Source organism: Oncorhynchus nerka, linkage group LG2 (assembly GCF_034236695.1).
Source record: "Oncorhynchus nerka isolate Pitt River linkage group LG2, Oner_Uvic_2.0, whole genome shotgun sequence".
Taxonomy (NCBI): Eukaryota; Metazoa; Chordata; class Actinopteri; order Salmoniformes; family Salmonidae; genus Oncorhynchus; species Oncorhynchus nerka.
The window spans coordinates 81,481,934-81,507,313 of record NC_088397.1 but is presented as its reverse complement, the minus strand read 5'-3'; the positions used below and the strand labels follow the sequence as shown (position 1 = coordinate 81,507,313).

General features: G+C 43.1%; 1 protein-coding gene across 1 annotated transcript in view; it reads left to right on the top strand.

The window, feature by feature from the left end:
* The window catches only part of LOC115120658 (plexin-A1-like), a 409,850-nt gene that overhangs the window by 352,096 nt on the left and 32,374 nt on the right, over nucleotides 1–25,380 (top strand). The window contains exons 17-20 of the mRNA XM_065003449.1: nucleotides 2,905–2,998; nucleotides 9,306–9,542; nucleotides 18,989–19,132; nucleotides 23,242–23,476. Of these exons, the coding sequence (XP_064859521.1) occupies nucleotides 2,905–2,998; nucleotides 9,306–9,542; nucleotides 18,989–19,132; nucleotides 23,242–23,476 (710 nt within the window). The remainder of the gene's footprint in view (nucleotides 1–2,904; nucleotides 2,999–9,305; nucleotides 9,543–18,988; nucleotides 19,133–23,241; nucleotides 23,477–25,380) is intronic.

Here is a 25,380-nt window from a genome sequence, read left to right as displayed (position 1 = left end):
TCCACTGGATGTCATAAGGTGAAAGCACCAATTTGTAAGTCGCTCTGGATAAGAGCGTCTGCTAAATGACTTAAATGTAAATGTAAATGTAACTGTGAAGTAGTGAAGACGAAGGGGAAAAAGTTTTTAGCATTATTTAGCATTAGCCTCAGGAGGGGGCAGTAACCTCGCTGGCTTTCTAGTTTGCTGTTTGTCTCAATACTCCCAGAGGATTGGCTGTTACTACTCTCCGCCAATCACGGCTTGTGTTTACGGTGCAAAGCAAATTTGTCACCGCATCCGCCGCAAACAATAACAGTGGAAACGACAAAACACGTGCACTACGCAAGGTCGGTGACACGACTCGCACTTGTTACTTTCCAGCATCTGCTGAGTTACTGGTGTTCAGCCTGCGCTAACATCACAGTGACAGAACAGCACAACAGAGATGGCACATTGGAATGGGTTGGAGATATGCCTTGACATTCTCACAACATTATCACACTGTTACCTGGATTCAGTAGTAATCAACACCTACTTTTGAACCACTCTCACCACACACTCTTACCTCTTTGACCTCTTTTTCTGTAACAAGTCTTTGATTTAGTGTCTTTACTCTAAACCAGGGATGGATGGGCAACTGATGGCTCCTGGGCCGCACTCATTCGGGGTCTCAACTTACTGTTGCGAGTTAGAATAGTATGTGTGTGACACATTTGTTTGTGCATCTCTTATGTCAGTCACTGATAGTCAGTCAGTTAGCCCATGTCAGCTAACATTTTTTAGATTGCCAAGTTAGTTTAGCAGCCAGCTATCTAAACTTGTTATCGACTTCATTTTTTAATGATCCCCTGTCAAGAGGGGGGCCACTAAAATGTGTTTTACTTGGTGTGTGTGTGGGGGGGGGGGGGAGCAGCTGCAGCCCCTCTTTGCACTTCAAAGACAAGCAGGTGGGCCTAAAGCTCACCACAATCTTGACGCAGACGCAAGATTTTTGCAATGTCATTATTCGACAAAAAAGGAGCAGCTTCTTGTAATATGCTCTGTCATTCAACATACTTGATTACAACCTGATAATACAGTGGGGGCTATATAGGCTATTCATCAAAGTAGCCTAATTTGCATTGATAACCAAATATAATCTCAGCGACTGCTCAAACAGTAAACCAAACAACAGGAATCCATCAAAAAGGGTATTTGGTTTATAAGTAATATCTAGTGATTACAGGCTATTGTGAAATAGTAGAACCTGCTGTCGCCAACTAGCATGATGACATTCTAGTTTTAGCTGATAGGCTAAAATGAATGATATGCTGCTTGTGTACTCAAACTGGTATAATGTTTTAGGTTACACTGGCAAGTATAAAAGTTTTTGCCAGGCCATATTTTTTAAATTAGAAATCTGATTATTTCACATGGAGATTTGTGACGCTGAAAAGGCTAGCTGGCGTGCTATGTTTTTAGCCAGTCTAAAGCCAGCTAGCCAGGCTGCCAGATAGCTTCTACTAGGATGGAAAGGCAATTCTTCCTGGCTTTCACAAAAGCTATCGCCCCCTTGTGAATGAAATTGGGAGCGGCGAGGATATCATGTTACCAAAAGACTCCATCTATGCGCACGCACATAGATCAACGGAGTGAAGTTTGTAGTAACCTTAAGACAAGTTAGTCTGCATGCTAACCAGACGAGCAAGTTGGCCTAAGACAAGTTAGCCTGCATGCTAACCAGACGAGCAAGTTGGCCTAATACAAGTTAGCCTGCATGCTAACCAGACGAGCAAGTTGGCCTAAGACAAGTTAGCCTGCATGCTAACCAATTCAGGACTGCCACATTGCGTTACGTCAGTGTGTTTTGGAAAGTTCAGCACCCTGTGGCTACGAGGGGGTGTCTGGGGGGACGGTAATCTTGCCCATGTTTCCACTGTCCCTGTTGGTCATTGTTGGGCGAATTGAAAAGGTTGAAGGTTGAAAAGGTCAGAAAGCAGCAATGATAGTCTGGATGTGAAAGCTTTTGTTCCAGCCCAGCAGTAACACACCGGTTTCGGACCAAATGTTATCAGGTGTGTTAGTGCTGGGCTGGAACAAAAGCCTGCACATCCAGTATACTACCACGTACCGGAGATGGAGAATATCATTTTGGGTTTTAGACATTGGAGGTATTCATTGAGGTAATAATCAAGTATTTTGGTCCCTTCCACGAAGCACTATTAGAGTTTAAACAAGCTTTTAATATGCAAGTAAGAGCCTTAGTGTTACCATCATTATCTGTGATAGAGTGCGTAAAACAGATCAAATACTCTACAGTGAGAGTGGGCATTAACATTAATGCCATAGCTGGAGGGTCTTTTTCACTTGGACTAAAATTAAATGTATTCGGGAAGCGCATGGTTCTCTGGAAGATATGGGATTCGTCCAAAATGACTCCCTCCCATGTATTTGATATTTTCCAGAGCTAGCACAACTGATTCAACTTGTCAACTAAACATCAATTACTTGACTATTTGAATCAGGTGAGCTAGTTCAGAACTACAACAAAATTGTGAAATGTTTGGGGTTCCCCAAGGAAACATTTATGAAGCACTGCCCTAAATAGTGCACTACTTTTGACCAGAGCCCTATGGGCCCATTTGGGACACACACTGTGCCTTCTCTAATCGTATAAAAGACAGGAATCGCAGTGAAGTTCCCTTGTTGAATGTTTTTTGAAAAGATTTAGATGCACTACTGTTCCACTGGAGGTCATAAGGTGAATGCACCAATTTGTAAGTCGCTCTGGATAAGAGCGTCTGCTAAATGACTTAAATGTAAATGTAAATGTAAATGTTTTGACACAATCTAGCAGATCTAACAATAGGATTATGTTATTGTAATATTTGAGGGTGGATGTGCTGTTATGGGTGTTGTTGTTGACTGTTTCTTCTTCTGCAGTGGCGGCACCATGTTGACCGTCACCGGCACCAACCTGGCTACCATCAAGGAGCCCAAGATGAGAGCCAAGTATGGGAAAGTCCAATCTGTCAACGTGAGTACTACTGACCCAACACACACACCTGACCCAGTGGTCACCCAGCCCTGGGCCTATTTATGTGTGTCTGTACGTGGTGTCATTTTTTACACTGAACAAAAATATAAACGCATAATGTAAAGTGTTGGTCCCATGTTTCATGAGCTGAAATTAAAGATCCCAGACATTTTCCATACACACAAAAATAGAATTTCTCACAAATGTTGTGCACAAATTTGTTTATATCCCTGTTAGTGATCAATTCTCCTTTGCCAAGATTAAACCATCCACCTGACAGGTGTGGCATATCAAGAAGCTGATTAAACGGTATGATCATTACACAGGTGCACCTTGTTCTGGGATCTGCATGTGCAGATATGTCACACAACCGACATACCACAAATGTCTCAAGTTTTGAGGGAGCGTGCATTTGGCATGCTGACTGCAGGAATGTCCACCAGAGCTGTTGCCAGAGAAATGAATGTTCATTTCTTTACCATAAGCTGCCTCCAATGTCGTTTTAGAAAATTTGACAGTACGTTCAACTGTCCTCACAACCGCAGACCACGTGTATGGCATTGTGTGGGTGAGCAGCTTGCTGATATCAACTTTGTGAACAGAGTGCACCATGGTGGCGGTAGAGTTATGGTATGGGCAGGCATAATCTACAGACAATGAATACAATTGCATTTTATTGATGGCAATTTGAATGCAGAGAGATACCGTGACGAGATCGTGAGGCTCATTGTTGTGCCGTTCAGCCGCCGCCATCACCTCATGTTTTAGCATGATAATGCACGGCCCCATGACACAAGGATCTGTACACAATTCCTGGAAGCTGAAAATGTCCCAGTTCTTCCATGGCCTGCATACTCACCAGACATGTCACCCATTGAGCATGTTTAGGATGCTTTGGATTAACATGTACGACAGACCAGTTCCCGCCAATAACCAGCAACTTCGTACAGCCATTGAAGAGGAGTGGGACAACATTCCACAAGCTACAATAAACAGCCTAATCAACTCTATGCGAAGGAGATGTGTTGTGCTGTGTGAGGCAAAGAAAGGGTGGTCACACCTGACACTGACAGGTTTTCTGATGTATCTGTGACTAACAAATCCATAGATTAGGGCCTAATGAATGTATTTCAATTGACTGATTTCCTGAACTGTAACTCAGTAAAAACATAGATATTGTTGCATTTTACTTTTATATTTTGTTCAGTTAATGTTAAATCTCCTTTTTGCATGTTAACCTTTGAAATGTCAACCTGCAATTAACCCAGTCTGTCTGGCAATCCCTCCATCCGTCCTTCACCTACAGTAGCACCACAGGGCTAGGCTAACCTTTTGTATTTTAGTCTCCCCCTCTCTCTCTCTACCTGAAGAAAACATCCCGACTAAAACAATGGCCATTTTCCTGCTTTGTCCCTTTCCCATGTCATTTTTATCCGTCTCCCCTTTTCATTGACCTATAAATACTGCTTCCGTGTCTCCCCTCTGCGATTTCAGACCCCGTTAGCATACACAAGCTAATGCGCCGTGATTACTTAGCATTCCAGAGGGGAGGTTGGAAGGCATCTTGTGGAAAAGCAGCAAGTCTAGAGATAACCCAACTGATTCCATAACGTGCTTTTAGCATTGTGTGTTAGTGTCAGTCTCACAAACTGTGTGTCTTTAAACAGTGCATTCGGAAAGTATTCAGACCCCTTGACTTTTTCCAAATGTTGTTACATTGCAGCCTTATCCTAAAATGGATGACATTGTTTTTTTCCTTCATCAAAGCAAATTGCTGCACCTTTGGCAGCGAGTACAGCCGTCAGTATTTTTGGGTATGACGCTACAAGCTTGGCACACCTGTATTTGGGGAGTTTATTCTCTGCATATCCTCTCAAGCTCTGTCAGGTTGGATTGGGAGCTTTGCTGCACAGCTATTTTCAGATCTCTCCAGAGATATTCGATCGGGTTCAAGTCCGGGCTCTGGCTGGGCCACTCAAGGACATTCAGAGACTTGTCCCCAAGCCACTCCTGTGTTGTCTTGGCTGTGTGCTTAGGGTTGTTGTCCTGTTGGAAGGTAAACCTTTGCCCCAGTCTGAGGTCCTGAGCACTCTTTAGCAGGTTTTCATCAAGGATCTCTCTGTACTTTGCTGTGTTAATCTTTGCCTCGATCCTGACTAGTCTCCCAGTCCCTGCCACTGAAAAACATCCCCACAGCATGATGCTGCCACCACCATGGTGCCAGGTTTCCTCCAGACGTGATGCTCGGCATTCAGGCCAAAGAGTTCAATCAGTGCTGCGGAGATGGTTATACTTCTGGAAGCTTCTTGCATCTCCACAGAGGAACCAGGTTCTTGGTCACCTCCCTGACCAATGCCCTTCTCCCCGATTGCTCAGATGGTTCCAAAATTCTTCCATTTAAGAATAATGGAGGCCACTGTGTTCTTGGGTACCCGTCCCCAGATCTGTGCCTCAACACAATCCTGTCCCGGAGCTCTATGGACAATTCTTTCAACCTCATGGCAATTCTTTCAACCACATGCACTGTCAACTGTGGGACCTTATATAGACATTTGTGTGCCTTTCCAAATCATGTCCGATCAATGAATATGACCACAGATGGTCTCCAAACATCTCAAGGATGATCAATGGGGCGGCAGGGTAGCCTAGTGGTTAGAGCGTTGGATTTGTAACCGGAAAGTTGCAAGTTCAAATCCCCGAGCTGACAAGGTACAAATCTGTCGTTCTGCCCCTGAACAGGCAGTTAACCCACTGTTCCTAGGCCGTCATTGAAAGTAAGAATTTGTTCTTAACTGACTTGCCTAGTTAAATAAAGATTTTTTTTTTATATTTCAAAAATGGAAACAGGATGCACCTGAGCTCGATTTTGACTCTGATAGCAAATGGTCTGAATACTTATGTAAATAAGGTATTTCTGTTTATATTTTTAATACATTTGAAAACATTTCTAAAACCAGTTTTCACTTTGTCATTATGGGATATTGTGTGTAGATTGCTTAGGAAAATGTTTTATTTAATCAATTTTGGAATAAGGCTGTAAAGTAACTAAATGTGAAAAAGGGAAGTGGTCTGAATACTTTCCGAATGCACTGTATGTCCTTGGTGTCTTTATATGTCCTTGGTGTCTCATGGTGTCTAGTCTTTATATGGCCTTGGTGTCTCATGGTGTCTCATCTCTATATCCCCTTACTGTCTCATGGTGTCTAGTCTTTATATGTCCTTGGTGTCTCATGGTGTCTAGTTTTTATATGTCCTTGGTGTCTCATGGTGTCTTGTCTTTATACTGTATGTCCTTGGTGTCTCATGGTGTCTAGTCTTTATATGTCCTTACTGTCTCATGTTGTCAAGTCTTTATATGTCCTTACTGTCTCATGTTGTCTTGTCTTTATACTGTATGTCCTTGGTGTCTCATGTTGTCTAGTCTTTATATGTCCTTGGTGTCTCATGGTGTCTAGTTTTTATATGTCCTTGGTGTCTCATGGTGTCTTGTCTTTATACTGTATGTCCTTGGTGTCTCATGGTGTCTAGTCTTTATATGTCCTTACTGTCTCATGTTGTCTAGTCTTTATATGTCCTTACTGTCTCATGTTGTCTTGTCTTTATACTGTATGTCCTTGGTGTCTCATGTTGTCTAGTTTTTATATGTACTTGGTGTCTCATGTTGTCTAGTCTTTATATGTCATTGGTGTCTCATGTTGTCTAGTCTTTATATGTCCTTGGTGTTTCATGGTGTCTAGTCTTTATATGTACTTGGTGTCTCATGTTGTCTAGTCTTTATATGTTCTTGGTGTCTCATGTTGTCTAGTCTTTATATGTCCTTACTGTCTCATGTTGTCTAGTCTTTATATGTCCTTACTGTCTCATGTTGTCTAGTCTTTATATGTCCTTACTGTCTCATGTTGTCTAGTCTTTATATGTCCTTACTGTCTCATGTTGTCTTGTCTTTATACTGTATGTCCGTGGTGTCTCATGTTGTCTAGTCTGTATATGTCCTTGGTGTCTCATGGTGTCTAGTCTTTATATGTCCTTGGTGTCTCATGTTGTCTAGTCTGTATATGTCCTTGGTGTCTCATGGTGTCTAGTCTTTATATGTCCTTGGTGTCTCATGGTGTCTAGTCTTTATATGTCCTTGGTGTCTCATGGTGTCTTGTCTTTATACTGTATGTCCTTGGTGTCTCATGTTGTCTAGTCTTTATATGTCCTTACTGTCTCATGTTGTCTAGTCTGTATATGTCCTTGGTGTCTCATGGTGTCTAGTCTTTATATGTCCTTGGTGTCTCATGGTGTCTAGTCTTTATATGTCCTTGGTGTCTCATGGTGTCTTGTCTTTATACTGTATGTCCTTGGTGTCTCATGGTGTCTTGTCTTTATACTGTATGTCCTTGGTGTCTCATGTTGTCTAGTCTTTATATGTCCTTACTGTCTCATGTTGTCTAGTCGTTATATGTCCTTGGTGTCTCATGGTGTCTAGTCTTTATATGTCCTTGGTGTCTCATGGTGTCTAGTCTTTATATGTCCTTGGTGTCTCATGGTGTCTTGTCTTTATACTGTATGTCCTTGGTGTCTCATGTTGTCTAGTCTTTATATGTCATTGGTGTCTCATGTTGTCTAGTCTTTATATGTCCTTGGTGTCTCATGGTGTCTAGTCTTTATATGTCCTTGGTGTCTCATGGTGTCTAGTCTTTATATGTCTTTACGGTCTCATGTTGTCTAGTCTTTATATGTCCTTGGTGTCTCATGGTGTCTAGTCTTTATATGTCCTTGGTGTCTCATGGTGTCTAGTCTTTATATGGCCTTGGTGTATCATGGTGTCTAGTCTTTATATGTCCTTGGTGTCTTGTCTTTATACTGTATGTCCTTGGTGTCTCATGTTGTCTAGTCTTTATATGTCATTGGTGTCTCATGTTGTCTAGTCTTTATATGTCCTTGGTGTCTCATGGTGTCTAGTCTTTATATGTCCTTGGTTTCTCATGGTGTCTAGTCTTTATATGTCTTTACTGTCTCATGTTGTCTAGTCTTTATATGTCCTTGGTGTCTCATGGTGTCTAGTCTGTATATGTCCTTGGTGTCTCATGGTGTCTAGTCTTTATATGTCCTTACGGTCTCATGTTGTCTAGTCTTTATATGTCCTTGGTGTCTCATGGTGTCTAGTCTTTATATGTCCTTGGTGTCTCATGGTGTCTAGTCTTTATATGTCCTTGGTTTCTCATGGTGTCTAGTCTTTATATGGCCTTGGTGTATCATGGTGTCTAGTCTTTATATGTCCTTGGTGTCTTGTCTTTATACTGTATGTCCTTGGTGTCTCATGTTGTCTAGTCTTTATATGTCATTGGTGTCTCATGTTGTCTAGTCTTTATATGTCCTTGGTGTCTCATGGTGTCTAGTCTTTATATGTCCTTGGTTTCTCATGGTGTCTAGTCTTTATATGTCCTTGGTTTCTCATGGTGTCTAGTCTTTATATGTCTTTACTGTCTCATGTTGTCTAGTCTTTATATGTCCTTGGTGTCTCATGGTGTCTAGTCTTTATATGTCCTTGGTGTCTCATGGTGTCTAGTCTTTATATGTCCTTGGTGTCTCATGGTGTCTAGTCTTTATATGTCCTTGGTGTCTCATGGTGTCTAGTCTTTATATGTCCTTGGTGTCTCATGGTGTCTAGTCTTTATATGTCCTTACTGTCTCATGGTGTCTAGTCTTTCAATGTCCTTACTGTCTCATGTTGTCTAGTCTTTATATGTCCTTACTGTCTCATATTGTCTAGTCTTTATATCCCCTTACTGTCTCATATTGTCTAGTCTTTATATCCCCTTACTGTCTCATGTTGTCTTCGTCTGCATTCAAGGAGAGGAGACAGGTTAAAGAGGGATTTTTAAGCATTGAGACAATTGAGACCTGGATTGTGTATGTATGACATTCAGAGGGTGAATGGGCAAGACAAAATATTTAAGTGATTTTGAACAGGGTATAGTAGTCGGTGCCCCTCGCATCTGTTTAAGTGTGTCAAGAACTGCAACCCTGCTGCGTTTTTCACACTCAACAGTTTCCTGTGTGTATCAAGAATGAATTGATGAATCCAGCCAACTTGACACAACTGTGGGAAGCATTGGAGTCAACATGGGCCAGCATCCCTTTGGAATGCTTTTGACACCTTGTAAAGTCCATTCCCCAACGAATTGAGACTTCTGAGGGAAAAAGGGGGTGCATCTCAATATTAGGAAGGTGTTCCTAATGTTTGTACACTGACTACATGTCAGTGTACTGTGCATAATGAATATATGTATACAACATCCTCTCTCTTCTCATTCATCAGAACTGCACAGTGCTCAGCAACACCGTGATGATGTGTCTGGCGCCCTCTCTGGCCTTCTCTGAGAAGGGTTTCTCAGAGACAGGCAGCAATCCCGACGAGATCGGCTTCGTCATGGACGACGTGCGCACCACGCTTGTGGTCAACGAGACGTTCAGCTTCTACCCAGACCCTGTGATCGAGCCGCTCAGTTCCACAGGGCTGCTGGAGCTCAAGCCCAGCTCCCCGCTCATCCTCAAGGTGAGACTATGGTGGAAAAAGTGTTTCTCTGGTTTGGAGAGTGGGGCCCATCGTGGAGGAGGGTTCCAGGGTGGAGGAGGGAGATTCTGAGCAGTCCCAGGGTGGAGGAGTGTTATTGTGTGGTGCAGGGTGGAGGAGGGAGATTCTGAGCAGTCCCAGGGTGGAGGAGTGTTATTGTGTGGTGCAGGGTGGAGGAGGGAGATTCTGAGCAGTCCCAGGGTGGAGGAGTGTTATTGTGTCAAGCGTGTGGTGCAAGGTGGAGGAGGGAGATTCTGAGCAGCCCCAGGGTGGAGGAGGGTTATCGTGTGGAGCGTGTGGTGCAGGGTGGAGGAGTGTTATCGTGTGGAGTGTGTGGTGCAGGGTGGAGGAGGGAGATTCTGAGCAGTCCCAGGGTGGAGGAGGGTTATCGTGTGGAGTGTGTGGTGCAGGGTGGAGGGAGATTCTGAGCAGTCCCAGGATGGAGGAGTGTTATTGTGTCAAGCGTGTGGTGCAGGGTGGAGGAGGGAGATTCTGAGCAGTCCCAGGATGGAGGAGTGTTATGTGTCAGGGTGGTGCAGGAGGGAGATTCTGAGCAGTCCCAGGGTGGAGGAGTGTTATTGTGTGAAGCGTGTGGTGCAGGGTGGAGGGAGATTCTGAGCAGTCCCAGGATGGAGGAGTGTTATTGTGTGAAGCGTGTGGCACAGGGTGGAGGAGGGAGATTCTGAGCAGTCCCAGGGTGGAGGAGTGTTATTGTGTGGAGCGTGTGGCGCAGGGTGGAGGAGGGAGATTCTGAGCAGTCCCAGGGTGGAGGAGTGTTATTGTGTGAAGCGTGTGGTGCAGGGTGGAGGGAGATTCTGAGCAGTCCAGTCCCAGGATGGAGGAGTGTTATTGTGTGAAGCGTGTGGCGCAGGTTGGAGGAGGGAGATTCTGAGCAGTCCCAGGGTGGAGGAGTGTTATTGTGTGGAGCGTGTGGTGCAGGGTGGAGGAGGGAGATTCTGAGCAGTCCCAGGGTGGAGGAGTGTTATTGTGTGGAGCGTGTGGCGCAGGGTGGAGGAGGGAGATTCTGAGCAGTCCCAGGGTGGAGGTAAGTAAGTGAACCAAGGTCGAGGAGATATTTTCTTGGGTGGAGAATGGGGCCAATGGTGGAGGAGAATCCATCAGTGAGTTGGGTTCTGGGGTGCAGAGTGAGGCCCAGGGTGAAGGAGAGTCCTTTGATGGAGCATGAGCAGGGTGGAGGAGGGTTAAAGAGATACAAATGTATCTTAGGGATGAGAAATGACACATTACGTATGTATGGCACCAGGTTCAATGTGACCATCTCACTGTAAAGTTCAATCTCTCCAACAAACTCAACTTAGAAATGAGTGTTAAAACCTCACAGCGGCATCCAATGCAATATATTTCTGGAATGACACTGATAGAAATGTAAATTGCCTTTGTGTTCTCAAAACATTCATTCAGAAATGGTGACCCTATTTATTTGTCCCTACTACCCTTGGAGCTTTTGGCTTTATCTTCTTCTTATAGTTATTATTATTATTATGATCATCATTATAATAATAAGTAATGTCATTATCATTAGTAGGCTTAGTATAGCAGCCTTGTATAACCACCATCGAGCTGTAGGCCCAAGAACCCATCCTGTTGAGTCTTAATACCATAACTTACTGAGGCCTATATTTCAATACTTATATAGGCTGCTGTATCATTCAATCAATCATTTATTTGTTCATGTCATCACACAGCATACGAGACATTCATGATTTGAAATGCAATCAAGCATTTTAGTTTTTAAATAAAATAACAAAGTGACCCTTGTATAATTACCGTAAACAATAAATAAACCGTTCCATTTCAGAAATGTTTTAGGCTTTACAAAAATGTTATTCATACGTGGAACATAAAGAAGGTAAGGGTTGAGGGAATGGGGGATGTTTTTCTTAAACAAAGAGGGATTTCGGTAACAGAACTTTTCAATCAGAAATGCCTGTAATTATGTTGCAGCTTCAGCAACACAGACAAAGCGATAAACACTGTTGATGTTCTGTGGTGGTCGCTGCAGCAGGGTAAGAGAGAGACAACACTATAAACACTGTTGATGTTCTGTGGTGGTCGCTGCAGCAGGGTAAGAGAGAGAGAGACAACACTATAAACACTGTTGATGTTCTGTGGTGGTCGCTGCAGCACGGTAAGAGAGAGAGAGACAACACTATAAACACTGTTGATGTTCTGTGGTGGTCGCTGCAGCACGGTAAGAGAGAGAGAGACAACACTATAAACACTGTTGATGTTCTGTGGTGGTCGCTGCAGCAGGGTAAGAGAGAGAGACAACACTATAAACACTGTTGATGTTCTGTGGTGGTCGCTGCAGCAGGGTAAGAGAGAGAGAGACAACACTATAAACACTGTTGATGTTCTGTGGTGGTCGCTGCAGCAGGGTAAGAGAGAGAGAGACAACACTATAAACACTGTTGATGTTCTGTGGTGGTCGCTGCAGCAGGGTAAGAGAGAGACAACACTATAAACACTGTTGATGTTCTGTGGTGGTCGCTGCAGCACGGTAAGAGAGAGAGACAACACTATAAACACTGTTGATGTTCTGTGGTGGTCGCTGCAGCAGGGTAAGAGAGAGAGAGACAACACTATAAACACTGTTGATGTTCTGTGGTGGTCGCTGCAGCAGGGTAAGAGAGAGAGAGACAACACTATAAACACTGTTGATGTTCTGTGGTGGTCGCTGCAGCAGGGTAAGAGAGAGACAACACTATAAACACTGTTGATGTTCTGTGGTGGTCGCTGCAGCAGGGTAAGAGAGAGAGACAACACTATAAACACTGTTGATGCTTTGTGGTGGTCGCTGCAGCACGGTAAGAGAGAGAAACAACACTATAAACACTGTTGATGTTCTGTGGTGGTCGCTGCAGCAGGGTAAGCGAGAGAGACAACACTATAAACACTGTTGATGCTTTGTGGTGGTCGCTGCAGCACGGTAAGAGAGAGAGAGACAACACTATAAACACTGTTGATGTTCTGTGGTGGTCGCTGCAGCAGGGTAAGAGAGAGAGACAACAGGTGTTAGTCACACAGTCACTCACTGACATTTGTTTTTTAACACAGAGCTGAGTCTAGCCCGGCACAATCAAATCAATTGCGATCGGACTCCCCCTTGTCATTTGTGTGTCTTAATTATTGAATCAAACAGTGTGCTTAAACCATCAGACAAGCTCAGTGTGTATGTTTGATTTGATTAAAACACATAGGATGTCTATATATGGACAAATAAACATTTTTAAATATCGACCAATCGATTGGTCGAAAGAACAGACGACTCTTGGTCGACAATAATTATTTTTTGTATGTTACTGGCTGAACTGTGATATTTCATGGATGTTTTATATTAATTGAAAAGGAAAAGACACAACACTCGTTCCTCATTAACAATTATTTGTTTTATTTAAGCAATATTAAAACATGAACGTTACGGCCTTCATCAGAATAATTACACAAAGGGAATGGACAAATTCAAATAGGGCCCGGGGAAGACATGCCCTATATCAGCTGGTAGTGCTAGTGAGAGACGATGTGATCCACTATACAGGTTGGTCCTCAGGGTGCGGGGTACTGTGCAATGCAATGTTTTTGCAGGTTAGAGAAGTTCAGTGCCATCCTTGTGCCCATGGCGGTCCAGCTACACTGCAGGAAGGAGGCAAAGTCGTGAGCACCAACCTCACGGGTTCAGCTGTGTCTTTGAGATAAGATGGCAAGCTTGACACAATGGGTTTCAGGTGATGGTCAACATAGAGTGAGTTATTCTCCCAATCCCTGAGATGATGGGTCTGCCCAGAAGGCTGTCCATGTTCTTGTGTAGCTTAGGCAACAGGGGTGTGCAGGGGTGTTGGACAAAACTTGTGTTTTTTCAGTCTATGATGTTGATATTTTATATATGAAATAAGTTTTTTTTTTCTAGTCTATCAGAAACAATTTAAATACCAATTTCATAATGAACCCTTTGATTGCTGCGTCTTCCATTTCTCGGAGATGCCGGAAAACATGAAACGGGAATGTGGATCAATTAGATGTGCATCAGACTTTCCAAACATTTAATTCCTCTCCCTGCAATGCCTCATGTGTAAGGGGAGGGGGACGGGGACGTGTGTTTGGAGAGTTTATTTGCCCTAATTGGTTCCCCCTCAGCCAATGAGATGCAGCGCAAGTCCCCATCAATACAAAAATGTATCTGAAATGCAGTCATACACATCAAAAACCCTCATTTTATATATATATACACACACACACACACAGTTAAAGTCGGAAGTTTAAATAAACTTAGGTTGGAGTCATTAAAACTTGGTTTTTCATCCACTCCACAAATTTCTTGCTAACAAACTATAGATTTGGCAAGTCGGTTAGGACATCTACTTTGTGCATGACACAAGTAATTTTTCCAACAATTGTTTAGAGGCAGATTATTTCACTTATAATTCACTGTATCACAATTCCAGTGGGACAGAAGTTTACTGTGCCTTTAAACAGCTTGGAAAATTCCAGAAAATGATGTCAATTGAAGGTGTACCTGTTGATGTATTTCAAGACCTACCTTCAAACTCAGTGCCTCTTTGCTTGACATCATGGGAAAATCAAAAGAAATTTGCCAAGACCTCAGAAAACAAATTGTCGACACCATGGGACCACGCAGCCGTCATACCGCTCAGGAAGGAGATGCGTTCTGTCTCCTAGAGATGAACGTACTTTGGTGCGAAAAGTGCAAATTAATCCCAGAACAACAGCAAAGGACATTGTGAAGATGCTGGGGGAAACAGGTACAAAAGTATCTATGTCCACAGTAAAACAAGTCCTATATTGACATAACCTGAAAGGCCACTCAGCATGGCAGAAGCCACTGCTCCAAAACCAGCATAAAAAAGCCAGACTACGGTTTGCAACTGCACATGGGGACAAAGATCGTACATTTTGGAAAAATGTCCTCTGGTCTGATGAAACAAAAATAGAACTGTTTGAGTGTATGTACACTTCTGACCCACTGGGAATGTGGGAAGGAAAAAAAGCTGAAATAATAATTCTCTCTACTATTATTCTGACATTTCACATTCTTAAAATAAAGTGGTGATCCTAACTGACCTAAAACAGGGATTATTACTAGGATTAAATGTCAAGAATTGTGAAAAAACTGTGTTCAAATATATTTGGCTTAGGTTTATGTAAACTTCCCAATTCAACTGTATGTATATATATATATACAGTTTGAAGGTAGGGAATGAAATACATCCACAGGTACTCCTCCAATTGACTCAAATTATGTCAATTAGCCTATCAGAAGCTTCTAAAGCCATGACATAATTTTCTGGAATTTTCCAAGCTGTTTAAAGGCACAGTCATGTTAGCGTATGTAAACCTCTGACCCACTGGAATTGTGATACAGTGAATTATAAGTGAAATCATCTCTCTGTAAACAATTGTTGGGAAAATGATTTGTGTCATGCACGAAGTAGATGTCCTAACCAAATTGCCAAAATTATAGTTTGTTAACAAGACATTAGTGGAGTGGTTGAAAAATGAGTTTTAATGACTCCAACCTACAGTATGTATGTTTGTAAACTTCTGACTGCAAGTGTCTATATATGCACACACACACACAGTGCCAGTAAAAAAAGTTTGGACGTACCTTACCATTCTTTACTTTTACTATTTTCTTCATTGTAGAATAATAGTGAAGACATCAAAACTATGAAAAAACACATATGGAATCATGTAACCAATAAAGTGTTAAACCAATCAAAATATATTTGAGATTCTTCAAAGTAGTCTCCCTTTGCCTTGGTAACAGCTTTGCACAATCTTGGCATTCTCTCAACCAGCTTCACCTGGAATGATTTTCCAACAGTCTTGAGGGAGTTCCCACATATGCTGAGCACTTGTTGGCTGCTTTTCCTTCACTCTCTGGTCCAACTCATCCCAAACCATCTCAATTGGGTTGAGGTCTGGTGATTGTGGAGGCCAGCTCATCTGATGCTGCACTCCATCACTCTAATTCCTGGCCAAATAGCCCTTACACAGCCTGGAGGTGTGTTGGCTTATTGTCCGTTGAAAAACAAATGATAGTCCCACTAAGCGCAAACCAGATGGGATGGCGTATTGCTGCAGAATGCTGTGGTAGCCATGCTTGTTAAGTGTGCCTTGAATTATAAATAAATCACAGACAGTGTCACCACTAAAGCACCATCCCACCTCCTCCTCCGTGCTTCACGGTGGAAACCACACATGCGGAGATCATCCGTTCACCTACTCTGCATCTCACAAAGACACGGTGGTTGGAACCAATAATCTCAAATTTGGACTCATCAGACCAAAGGACAGATTTTCACCGGTCTAATGTTCATGTATCTTGGCTCATCAAGTCTCTTCTTATTATTGGTGTCCTTTAGTGGTCGTTTCTTTGCAGTAATCCAATCATGAATGCCTTATTCACTCAATCTCCTCTGAACAGTTGATGTTGGGATGTGTCTTTTACTTTAACTCTGTGAAGCATTTATTTGGGCTGCAATTTCTGAGGCTGGTAACTCTAATGAACTTATCCTCTGCAGCAGAGTTAACTCTGGGTCTTCCTTTCCTGTAGCAGTCCTCATGAGAGCCAGTTTCATCATAGCTCTTGACGGTTTTTGAGACTGCACTTGATGAAACTTTCAAAGTTTTTTAAATGTTCCCAATTGACTGACCTTCATGGCTTCAAGTAATGACGGACTGTCATTTCTCTTTGCTTATTTGAGCTGTTCTTGCCATAATATGGACTTGGTCTTTTACCAAATAGAGCTATCTTCTGTATACCACCCCTACCTTGTCACAACACAACTGATTTGCTCAAATGCATTAAGAAGGAAATAAATTCCACAAATTAACTTTTAACAAGGCACACCTGTTAATTGAAATGCATTCCAGGTGACTACACCATGAAGCTGGACGAGAGAATGCCAGGAGTGTGCAAAGCTGTCATCAAGGCAAAGGGTGGCTACTTTGAAGAATCTCAAATATAAATATATTTCTATTTTTTTGTAACACTTTTTTGGTTACTGAATCCATATGTGTTTTTTCATAGTTTTGATGTCTTCACTATTATTCTACAATGTAGAAAATAGTGCAAATAAAGAAAAACCCTTCAATGAGGAGGTGTGTCCAAACATTTGACTGGTACTGTATATTGTTTAATAACACAAGATGGATATTGGTCTCCAGTAGGCTACAACATACAAGTGTCAAGTGTATCCTAAGGGTAAGAATGAACTGTCAAAATTGAGTTAAGTAGTTGCCTGAGGTGGTCCAGTGGTTTGTGCTGCTGAGAAACTTTTCTCTGATTATCAGTCTCTTCATTTTACTTGTTGAAAACATTGAAATAAATGTGATTTAACTTGTGGTGCTAATGCATGCTCAGGCTTGTCACTAGATCGCCCAGTACCGAGCACGAACTCATGAGGCTCGGAGCCAGAGCGCGCTGCTTAGGGCACAATGCCATAGCAAGCCCTAAGTATGCTATGAAATTATTTTGTTTGAAGCCTTCCCCGAAACAGCCTGCCCCTAACCTTAACCCCTTGTTGTAAATGATGCCTATTAACCTTTGAATGGTTTCTGTTTTAACCCTGTAACCATGCAGAATTAATGCATCAAAAATAGACATGCATACATGACTCAAAGGGCAGTTGGTTGGATGTGAACCCATGCTGACTCTGGCATACATTATTGTAACCACTGGACCACACAGGCACAAAGGTAACCATTTATTCTGCCTTCAACAAATAATAAAACAATTGATCTAAGAACAATTATTTTCTCCAACGAAAAATGCATCTACCCCCGACAAATATGTCAATTTATGAGAATCTATATAAAAATTCATGAGACACGCTATAGCCTGCATGTAGCTTTCATAAGGTACAATGTAGGTATGTTACTGCATTGTATACAAACACTGTTTCATACAAATTAATAAAAAATGAAAAGCTGAAGTGTCTAGAGTCCATAACTATTCAACCCCTTTGTTATGGCAAGACTAAATAAGTTTAGGAGTAAATATTTGCATAACAAGTCAGTTAATAAGTTGCATGGACTCTGTGTGCAATAAAAGTGTCCAACATGATTTTTGAATGACTACCTCATCTCAGTACCTCACACATACAATGTTTTGTAAGGTCCCTCAATGAGCAGTACATTTCAAACCCAGATTCAACCACAAAGACCAGGGAGGTTTTCCAATGCCTCTCGAAGAGGGGCACTTATTGGTAGATGGGTCAAATAAAAAATAAAAAATAAAGATAAAAAAGATATTGAATAATGCTTTCAGCATGGTGAAGTTATTAATTACACTTTGGATGGTGTATCAATAAACCTTGTCACTACAAATGTATTTCCTAACTTAGTTGCCGGAGAGAAAGGACACTGCTCAGGGATTTCACCATGATGCCAATGGTGACTTTAAAACAGTTACCCGAGTTGAATGTCTGTGATAGGAGAAAACTGAGGATGGAACAACATTGTAGTTACTCCACAATACTAATATAAATGACAGACTGAAAAGAAGGAAGCCTGTACAGAATCCAAATATTCCAAAACACGCATCCTGTTAGAAACAAGGCATCTAAAGTAATACTGCAAAAAAAAAGCAATGCAACACATTACTGAGTACCACTCTCCATATTTTCAAGCATAGTGGTGGCTGCATCATGTAATGGGTATGCTTGTATTTGTTAAGGACTGGAGTTTTTCAGGATAAAAAATGAACGGCTAAAGCAAAGTACAGCAAAATCCTAGAGGAAAACCTGGGTCCATTTGCTTTCCACCAGGCACTGGAAGATGAATTCAACTTTCAACAGGACAATAACCTAAAACAAAAGGACAAATCTACGCTGGAGTTGCTTACCAAGAAGACAGTGAATGTTCTTGATTGGCAGTGTTACAGTTTTGACTTAAATCTTCTTAAAAATATTTGCCAAGACCTGAAAATGGTTGTCAAGCAATGATGAACAACCAATTTGACAGAGCTTGAAGAATATTGAAAATAATAATGGACAAATATTGCACAATCCAGGTGTGGAAAGCTCTTAGAGACTTACCCAGAACGACACACAGCTGTAATCGCTGCCAAAGGTGCTTCTACAAAGTATTTGTTCAGGGATGTGAATACTTATGTAAATTAGATATTTCTGTATGATCATTTTCAATAAATTAGCAAACATTTCTAAAAACATGTTTTCGCTTTGTCATTATAGGGTGATTGTGTGTAGATCGGTGAGAAAAAAATATCTATTTAATCAATTTTGAATTCAGGCTATAACTGGTGAGAGGGTGTGTGTGCTTTCGTGTACACAGAGTGTGTGTGCTTGCGTGTACACAGAGTGTGTGTGTGTGTTCCTATTCACCTATGCATTCTCTTCAGTTGTGTGTCTGTCTCTGTCTCTCAGGGTAAGAACCTGATCCCGGCAGCCCCTGGTAACTCTCGTCTTAACTACACGGTGCTGATCGGTGACACGCCCTGTGTCCTCACCCTGTCAGAGAGCCAGCTGCTCTGTGAGTGGCCCAACCTCACCGGAGAACACAAAGTTACCGTAAGTAGTCTACTGTATCCACTCTCTCTTTGACATTGTTGGGTTGGGTAATGTCTGGTTGGGTAATGTTGGGTTGGATAATGTTGGGTTGGGTAATGTCGGGTTGGTTAATGTCTGGTTGGATAATGTTGGGTTGGATAATGTTGGGTTGGGTAATGTCGGGTTGGTTAATGTCTGGTTGGATAATGTTGGGTTGGATAACATTGGGTTGGACAATGTTGCGTTAGGTTTGGTAATGTCGGGTTGGGTAATGTCTGGTTGGATAATGTTGGGTTGGGTAATGTCGGGTTGGTTAATGTCTGGTTGGGTAATGTTGGGTTGGATAACATTGGGTTGGACAATGTTGCGTTAGGTTTGGTAATGTTGGGTTGGGCTTGGTAATGTTGGGTTGAGCTTGGTAATGTTGGATTTGGCTTGGTAATGTGGGTTTGGCTTGGTAATGCTGGCTTGGGTTTGGTAATGTTGTGTTGGGTTATGTTAAGTTGGTTGGGTAATGTTGGGGGTGGGTAATGGTGGATTGGGTAATGGTGTGTTGGTAATGTTGGGTTGTCTTATGTGGCATTGTATAACACCGTATCGTATCATATTCTTTTCACATTTAGCATTTCATCTCACTACATCTCTCCTCACCTAACCTCAGATTTTTGCTCATCTTGCGTTCTCTGTTTACCTCCTCCCTCATCTATACTTTTTCAATATAACAGTCTCCTCTTTCCTTATGTCATATACCCCTCTTTATGTTCTCTATTCTTTCCTCTGTTCCTCTTGCCACTTTTTGTCTATCCTCCTCTCTATTCATCCCTTTAATACTAGAACCGCTGGGCCTCGAGGCAACCCCCATCAAGCTAATGAGCAGTCTAACAGTGTAATTAATACATTTCATAAATGCTATCGCAAAAATAAGCATTTGGTGTTGTTTATGAAGATCTTAGATAACATTAGCATATGTTCATTTTCATTAGTTTATGTTACTGTAGGCTAAATGTAAAAACAAACATTCTAATGTTCAATCAATTTTATTTGTGGAGTGCCTTTGTTACAACTATGAAACAAAAAGCATATGTGTTGAAACACGGTAACAAATTATTTTTATAACATCACAGTAAAAAAAAATACCCAAACCAGCAAGAAACGTGGTCAGCGAGACGCGTGGTCAGCAAGGCGCGTGGTCAGCAAGACGCGTGGTCAGCGAGACGCGTGGTCAGCGAGACGCGTGTTCAGCGAGACGTGTGGTCAGCAAGACGCGTGTTCAGCGAGACGCGTGGTCAGCAAGACGCGTGGTCACACGGTGAAATTATAAAAACATCAGTAGCCTAAACATCATTATGAGCTCCAAAATGTAATTTTATTGGATAAATAGTGAAAATCAGCACAAAAGCAATAATGGCATTATAATGAATATAACTGTCAAAAATGACAGCAGTTAAAAATAGTAAATTATTTATACGTCGGATACCATGGCGAATTTGTCTGTTTCCAGGCTTCGTGTTCTCGTTTCTTTGTCATCATAATGGAGGTAACACATGATCTCTCTGAAGCGATCCCGTAAAATGGTTTCTCCTAAGAAAGGTATCTCATACATGACCAGAAATGTTCCATACACACTCTTTCCACCAAATGCTCCACGGACATGAAGTATTGAAATGAACACTTCCAGCTTATCAACAGACAGATCCCAGGCATGTCTCCTTGCTCCCTATGCCCAACAGTACAGTGCCTTATGTGCTGTAGCATGTCAATTTCACATAAACAACCAAAGTTGGTAAGTGCATTGCTGAAGTTGTTTTTTGCTTGAGATGTAGGGCCTGCTCTCTCAGTGACAATATTTTGTGCGGATAATTGTCCCGTAGAATTGTCACCGGCTTTTTCTATCCAAACGGTGTCCTCCCTTCCTCTCCCCTGTCTCACCGTTTCATTTGGTGGTGGCGTGGGCACCTGCTCAGTGCACACCGTGGTGGCTTTTTAAACATTTTTATTTTACCCCCTTTTTTCGCCCCAATTTCGTAGTATCCTATTGTTTTTAGTAGTTACTATCTTGTCTCATCGCTACAACTCGGGAGAGACGAAGGTCGAGAGTCATGCATCCTCCGATACACAACCCAACCAAGCCGCACTGCTTCTTAACACAGCGCGCATCCAACCCGGAAGCCAGCCGCACCAATGTGTCGGAGGAAACACCGTGCCCCTAGTGACCTGGTCAGCGTGCACTGCCTCCAGCCCGCCACAGGATTCGCTAGTGCGCGATGAGACAAGGATATCCCTACCGGCCAAACCCTCCCTAACCCGGACGACGCTAGGCCAATTGTGCGTCGCCCCATGGACCTCCCGGTCGCGGCCAGCTGCGACAGAGCCTGGGCTCGAACCCAGAGTCTCTGGTGGCACAGCCTTAGAACACCCGGGAGGAACCTTAGACCACCTGCGCCACCCGGGAGGTCTCGTTGTGGCTTTTTGTACTTAGGCTTCAGAGGTAGAGGTTCAGGCTAAGGCTGAGGCCCAGAATAATCATCATCAGAGATGTCATGGTTCACTTCTTCCCCACCATAGTAATTTTCATTCAGATCGTGTAGCAGCACAAACGCAGCATGTGCATCCATTCTTCTTGCCATTGTAAATGACTCACTCCCCCACCGTGTACTGCAAGTAGACCAGAGTAGACTGATAAAGCTGCTTGGATTTGGTGGACTGATACATACCTTTTTGAGATCATAATTAGAATAGATCAATACAATCGAATGGCCTGCCTTGTTCTTCATTCACAATTGGTGACTATATAGCGATGCATTATCCTCTCCCCTCGCTCATCAACTCACCCATTCTCCCCCTTTCTAACCATTGTACATTACTTCATTTATTTAATCTGTTGTTGAATGTGTGAAATTACTTTCTGTATAGTTTAGGTTGAGTTTTGAGGCAATTATCTGGGTGATTATCAACTGGGCATGGCGCCTTCCAGGCCCTACTTTCATGAAAAGGAGAGGAGCAGGCCCTACTTTCATGAAAAGGAGAGGAGCAGGCCCTACTTTCATGAAAAGGAGAGGAGCAGGCCCTACTTTCATGAAAAGGAGGGGCAATGGGGAAAACCGTTATTGATATTAAGATTCTAACAATGGCAGTGTGTTATATATAGACTTATTTTGGAAATGTAGGCCAAGTCGAGGACAATTTTAGGAGGGGATTATAATTAATATACATTTTTGTTGGGGTTAATATATTTTTTGTAAGGGAAAATCAAGTCTGAAATTTCAAAGTGGAAATTACAAACTTCGGAAGCCTTTTTAAACCTTAAACAAGTTTTACATTTCTTGCATTGCAGGAAAGTTCTCCTGCAACAAGGTTATCAAATTAAGATCCTACATCTGTATACAGATCCACATACACACGTTGAAGCTTCTGCTACCATAGTCTCAGCTTTGTTTGTGTCCTAGACAACCTATCAAATTCAATTCTTCATTTGGCTTCTATTCTGCAGGGATTTGCACATATTCAATGCAGCTGAGAAATGGCTTGTGGACTAAGAGGTCCATATCTATATTTTACAGTCCTTCGGGTTACATGTTGTCTTTGATAGATATAGACCAGTTCATTAAAACACCTATAGCAGTATATTATTGATTTGACCGGGTTACTTATGGTGCATCTCAATAGTCTGTGGCTTCCTCTCCTCATCTCCTTCCCTTCATCTGCACTGATCACTACAGTGTTGTCTCAAGGAAAGGAATTGGGGCTGCATCTCAATAATCTAGTTTTTGAATGCACTGTTAGGAATAGAGTTGAAGCTACGGCTAGGGGAAGTAATATGGTGTGAAGGTAAGAATATATGTTCGAGTCCGGGTGTTGTGACAAGGAAAGGAACATGTTCACATGCACACAAATACACGCACGCACGTACAGGCACACACAAACACACACACTCGTGTGCAGGCTGTGATATAATTGTGTGTGTGTAAATTATTTCTCATTTATTTTATCACTATCTGTTTTGGGGTGAACTGGTCACTCCTGTCTATTGTCCACCTGTCTGTTGTCCACCCAATCCAGCAATGTGTGTTGTTCCACAATATTAATTGTCCCACAAAGAATCTAAACCAGTGTGTGCTTCTCCCTCCCAGGTACGTGTGGGGGGATTTGAGTACTCCCCCGGTACCCTCCAGATGTACTCTGACAGCCTGCTCAGCCTGCCTGCCATCATCGGCATCGGAGGGGGCGGTGGCCTGCTGCTATTGGTCATCATCGCCGTGCTCATCGCTTACAAGAGGAAGTCACGGGATGCCGACCGCACGCTGAAACGCCTGCAGTTACAGATGGACAACCTGGAGTCTCGAGTGGCGCTGGAGTGCAAGGAGGGTAAGCCAAAGCAGCTGTCTATCAACTTTATTCAATTCAATAAAACTTTATTGATCTGCACAGGACAAGCAGGCTCCATGCGCACACACACAGACACACATACAGTGTCCCTCCCGCTGGGTTCAGCTTGCTCTTGGTACCCGTCCAGAGGACACTTTGATCGGGGCTCCGCTGCCCGCCACCAGATGTTGAGAGGTCTGCTTGGATAGCTTTTCTGTTTCAGAAAGACAAAGAGAAAGAGGGATGAGGGAGGAAGGGAAATGGAGAGAGAGAGAGAGGAAGTGGTGTCTGCATGCTCTCACATTAACATTTGTTAATTTGGCAAGACTTCTGATCCGGTCGGAGGCCAGTGATACTGTCAGTGTGTTTGTCTGTTTGGAAAAGGAGTAGATGGAGAGAGAGTAAATCGTAGATACAGAAAGAAAGAGACTAGAAAGGGAGTAGATTGATATCATGGTTCCATAAGGACAGATAAAGAGAATGGCAGCACCAGAGTAGAGGGTGAGGTTGGAGAGGTTTGAGGGTTCCGTAAGTACAGTAAAAGAGAAAGAGATGGGAAAGACTGAGAGAATGAGAAGGAGTATAAGTTGGAGGGATCCATAAGGGAAGTCATACTGCAGCATCTGTCCTGCATTTCAAAGAACCTAGATGTTGTACAGATATAGGGAGAGATGGTTAGAGCCACAGAGAAGGAGAGATGATTAGAGAGAAGAGGGTGGGTGAGAGGGTGATACAGGTACAGAGGGCAGAGATGGATAGAGAGAAGAGGGTAGGTGAGAGGGTGATACAGGTACAGAGGGCAGAGATGGATAGAGAGAAGAGGGTAGGTGAGAGGGTGATACAGGTACAGAGGGCAGAGATGGATAGAGTGAGAGGGGGTCACAGAGAGATGGATAGAGTGAGAGGGGGGTCACAGAGAGATGGATAGAGTGAGAGGGGGTCACAGAGAGATGGATAGAGTGAGAGGGGGTCACAGAGAGATGGATAGAGTGAGAGGGGGTCACAGAGAGATGGATAGAGTGAGAGGGGGTCACAGAGAGCTGGATAGAGTGAGAGGGGGTCACAGAGAGATGGATAGAGTGAGAGGGAGGTCACAGAGATGGATAGAGTGAGAGGGGGGTCACAGAGAGATGGATAGAGTGAGAAGTGGGTCACAGAGTGACGGATAGAGTGAGAGGGGGTCACAGAGAGATGGATAGAGTGAGAGGGGGTCACAGAGTGACGGATAGAGTGAGAGGGAGGTCACAGAGTGACGGATAGAGTGAGAGGGAGGTCACAGAGTGACGGATAGAGTGAGAGGGGGTCACAGAGAGATGGATAGAGTGAGAGGGAGGTCACAGAGTGATGGATAGAGTGAGAGGGGGTCACAGAGAGCTGGATAGAGTGAGAGGGAGGTCACAGAGAGATGGATAGAGTGAGAAGTGGGTCACAGAGTGACGGATAGAGTGAGGGGGGGTCACAGAGAGATGGATAGAGTGAGAGGGGGGTCACAGAGAGCTGGATAGAGTGAGAGGGAGGTCACAGAGAGACGGATAGAGTGAGAGGGAGGTCACAGAGAGACGGATAGAGTGAGAGGGAGGTCACAGAGAGTTGGATAGAGGGAGGTCACAGAGGGACGGATAGAGTGAGAGGGAGGTCACAGAGAGATGGATAGAGGGAGGTCACAGAGAGATGGATAGAGTGAGAAGTGGGTCACAGAGAGATGGATAGAGTGAGAAGTGGGTCACAGAGTGACGGATAGAGTGAGAGGGGGTCACAGAGAGATGGATAGAGTGAGAGGGAGATCACAGAGAGATGGATAGAGTGAGAGGGGGGTCACAGAGAGATGGATAGAGTGAGAGGGAGGTCACAGAGAGATGGATAGAGTGAGAGGGGGGTCACAGAGAGATGGATAGAGTGAGAAG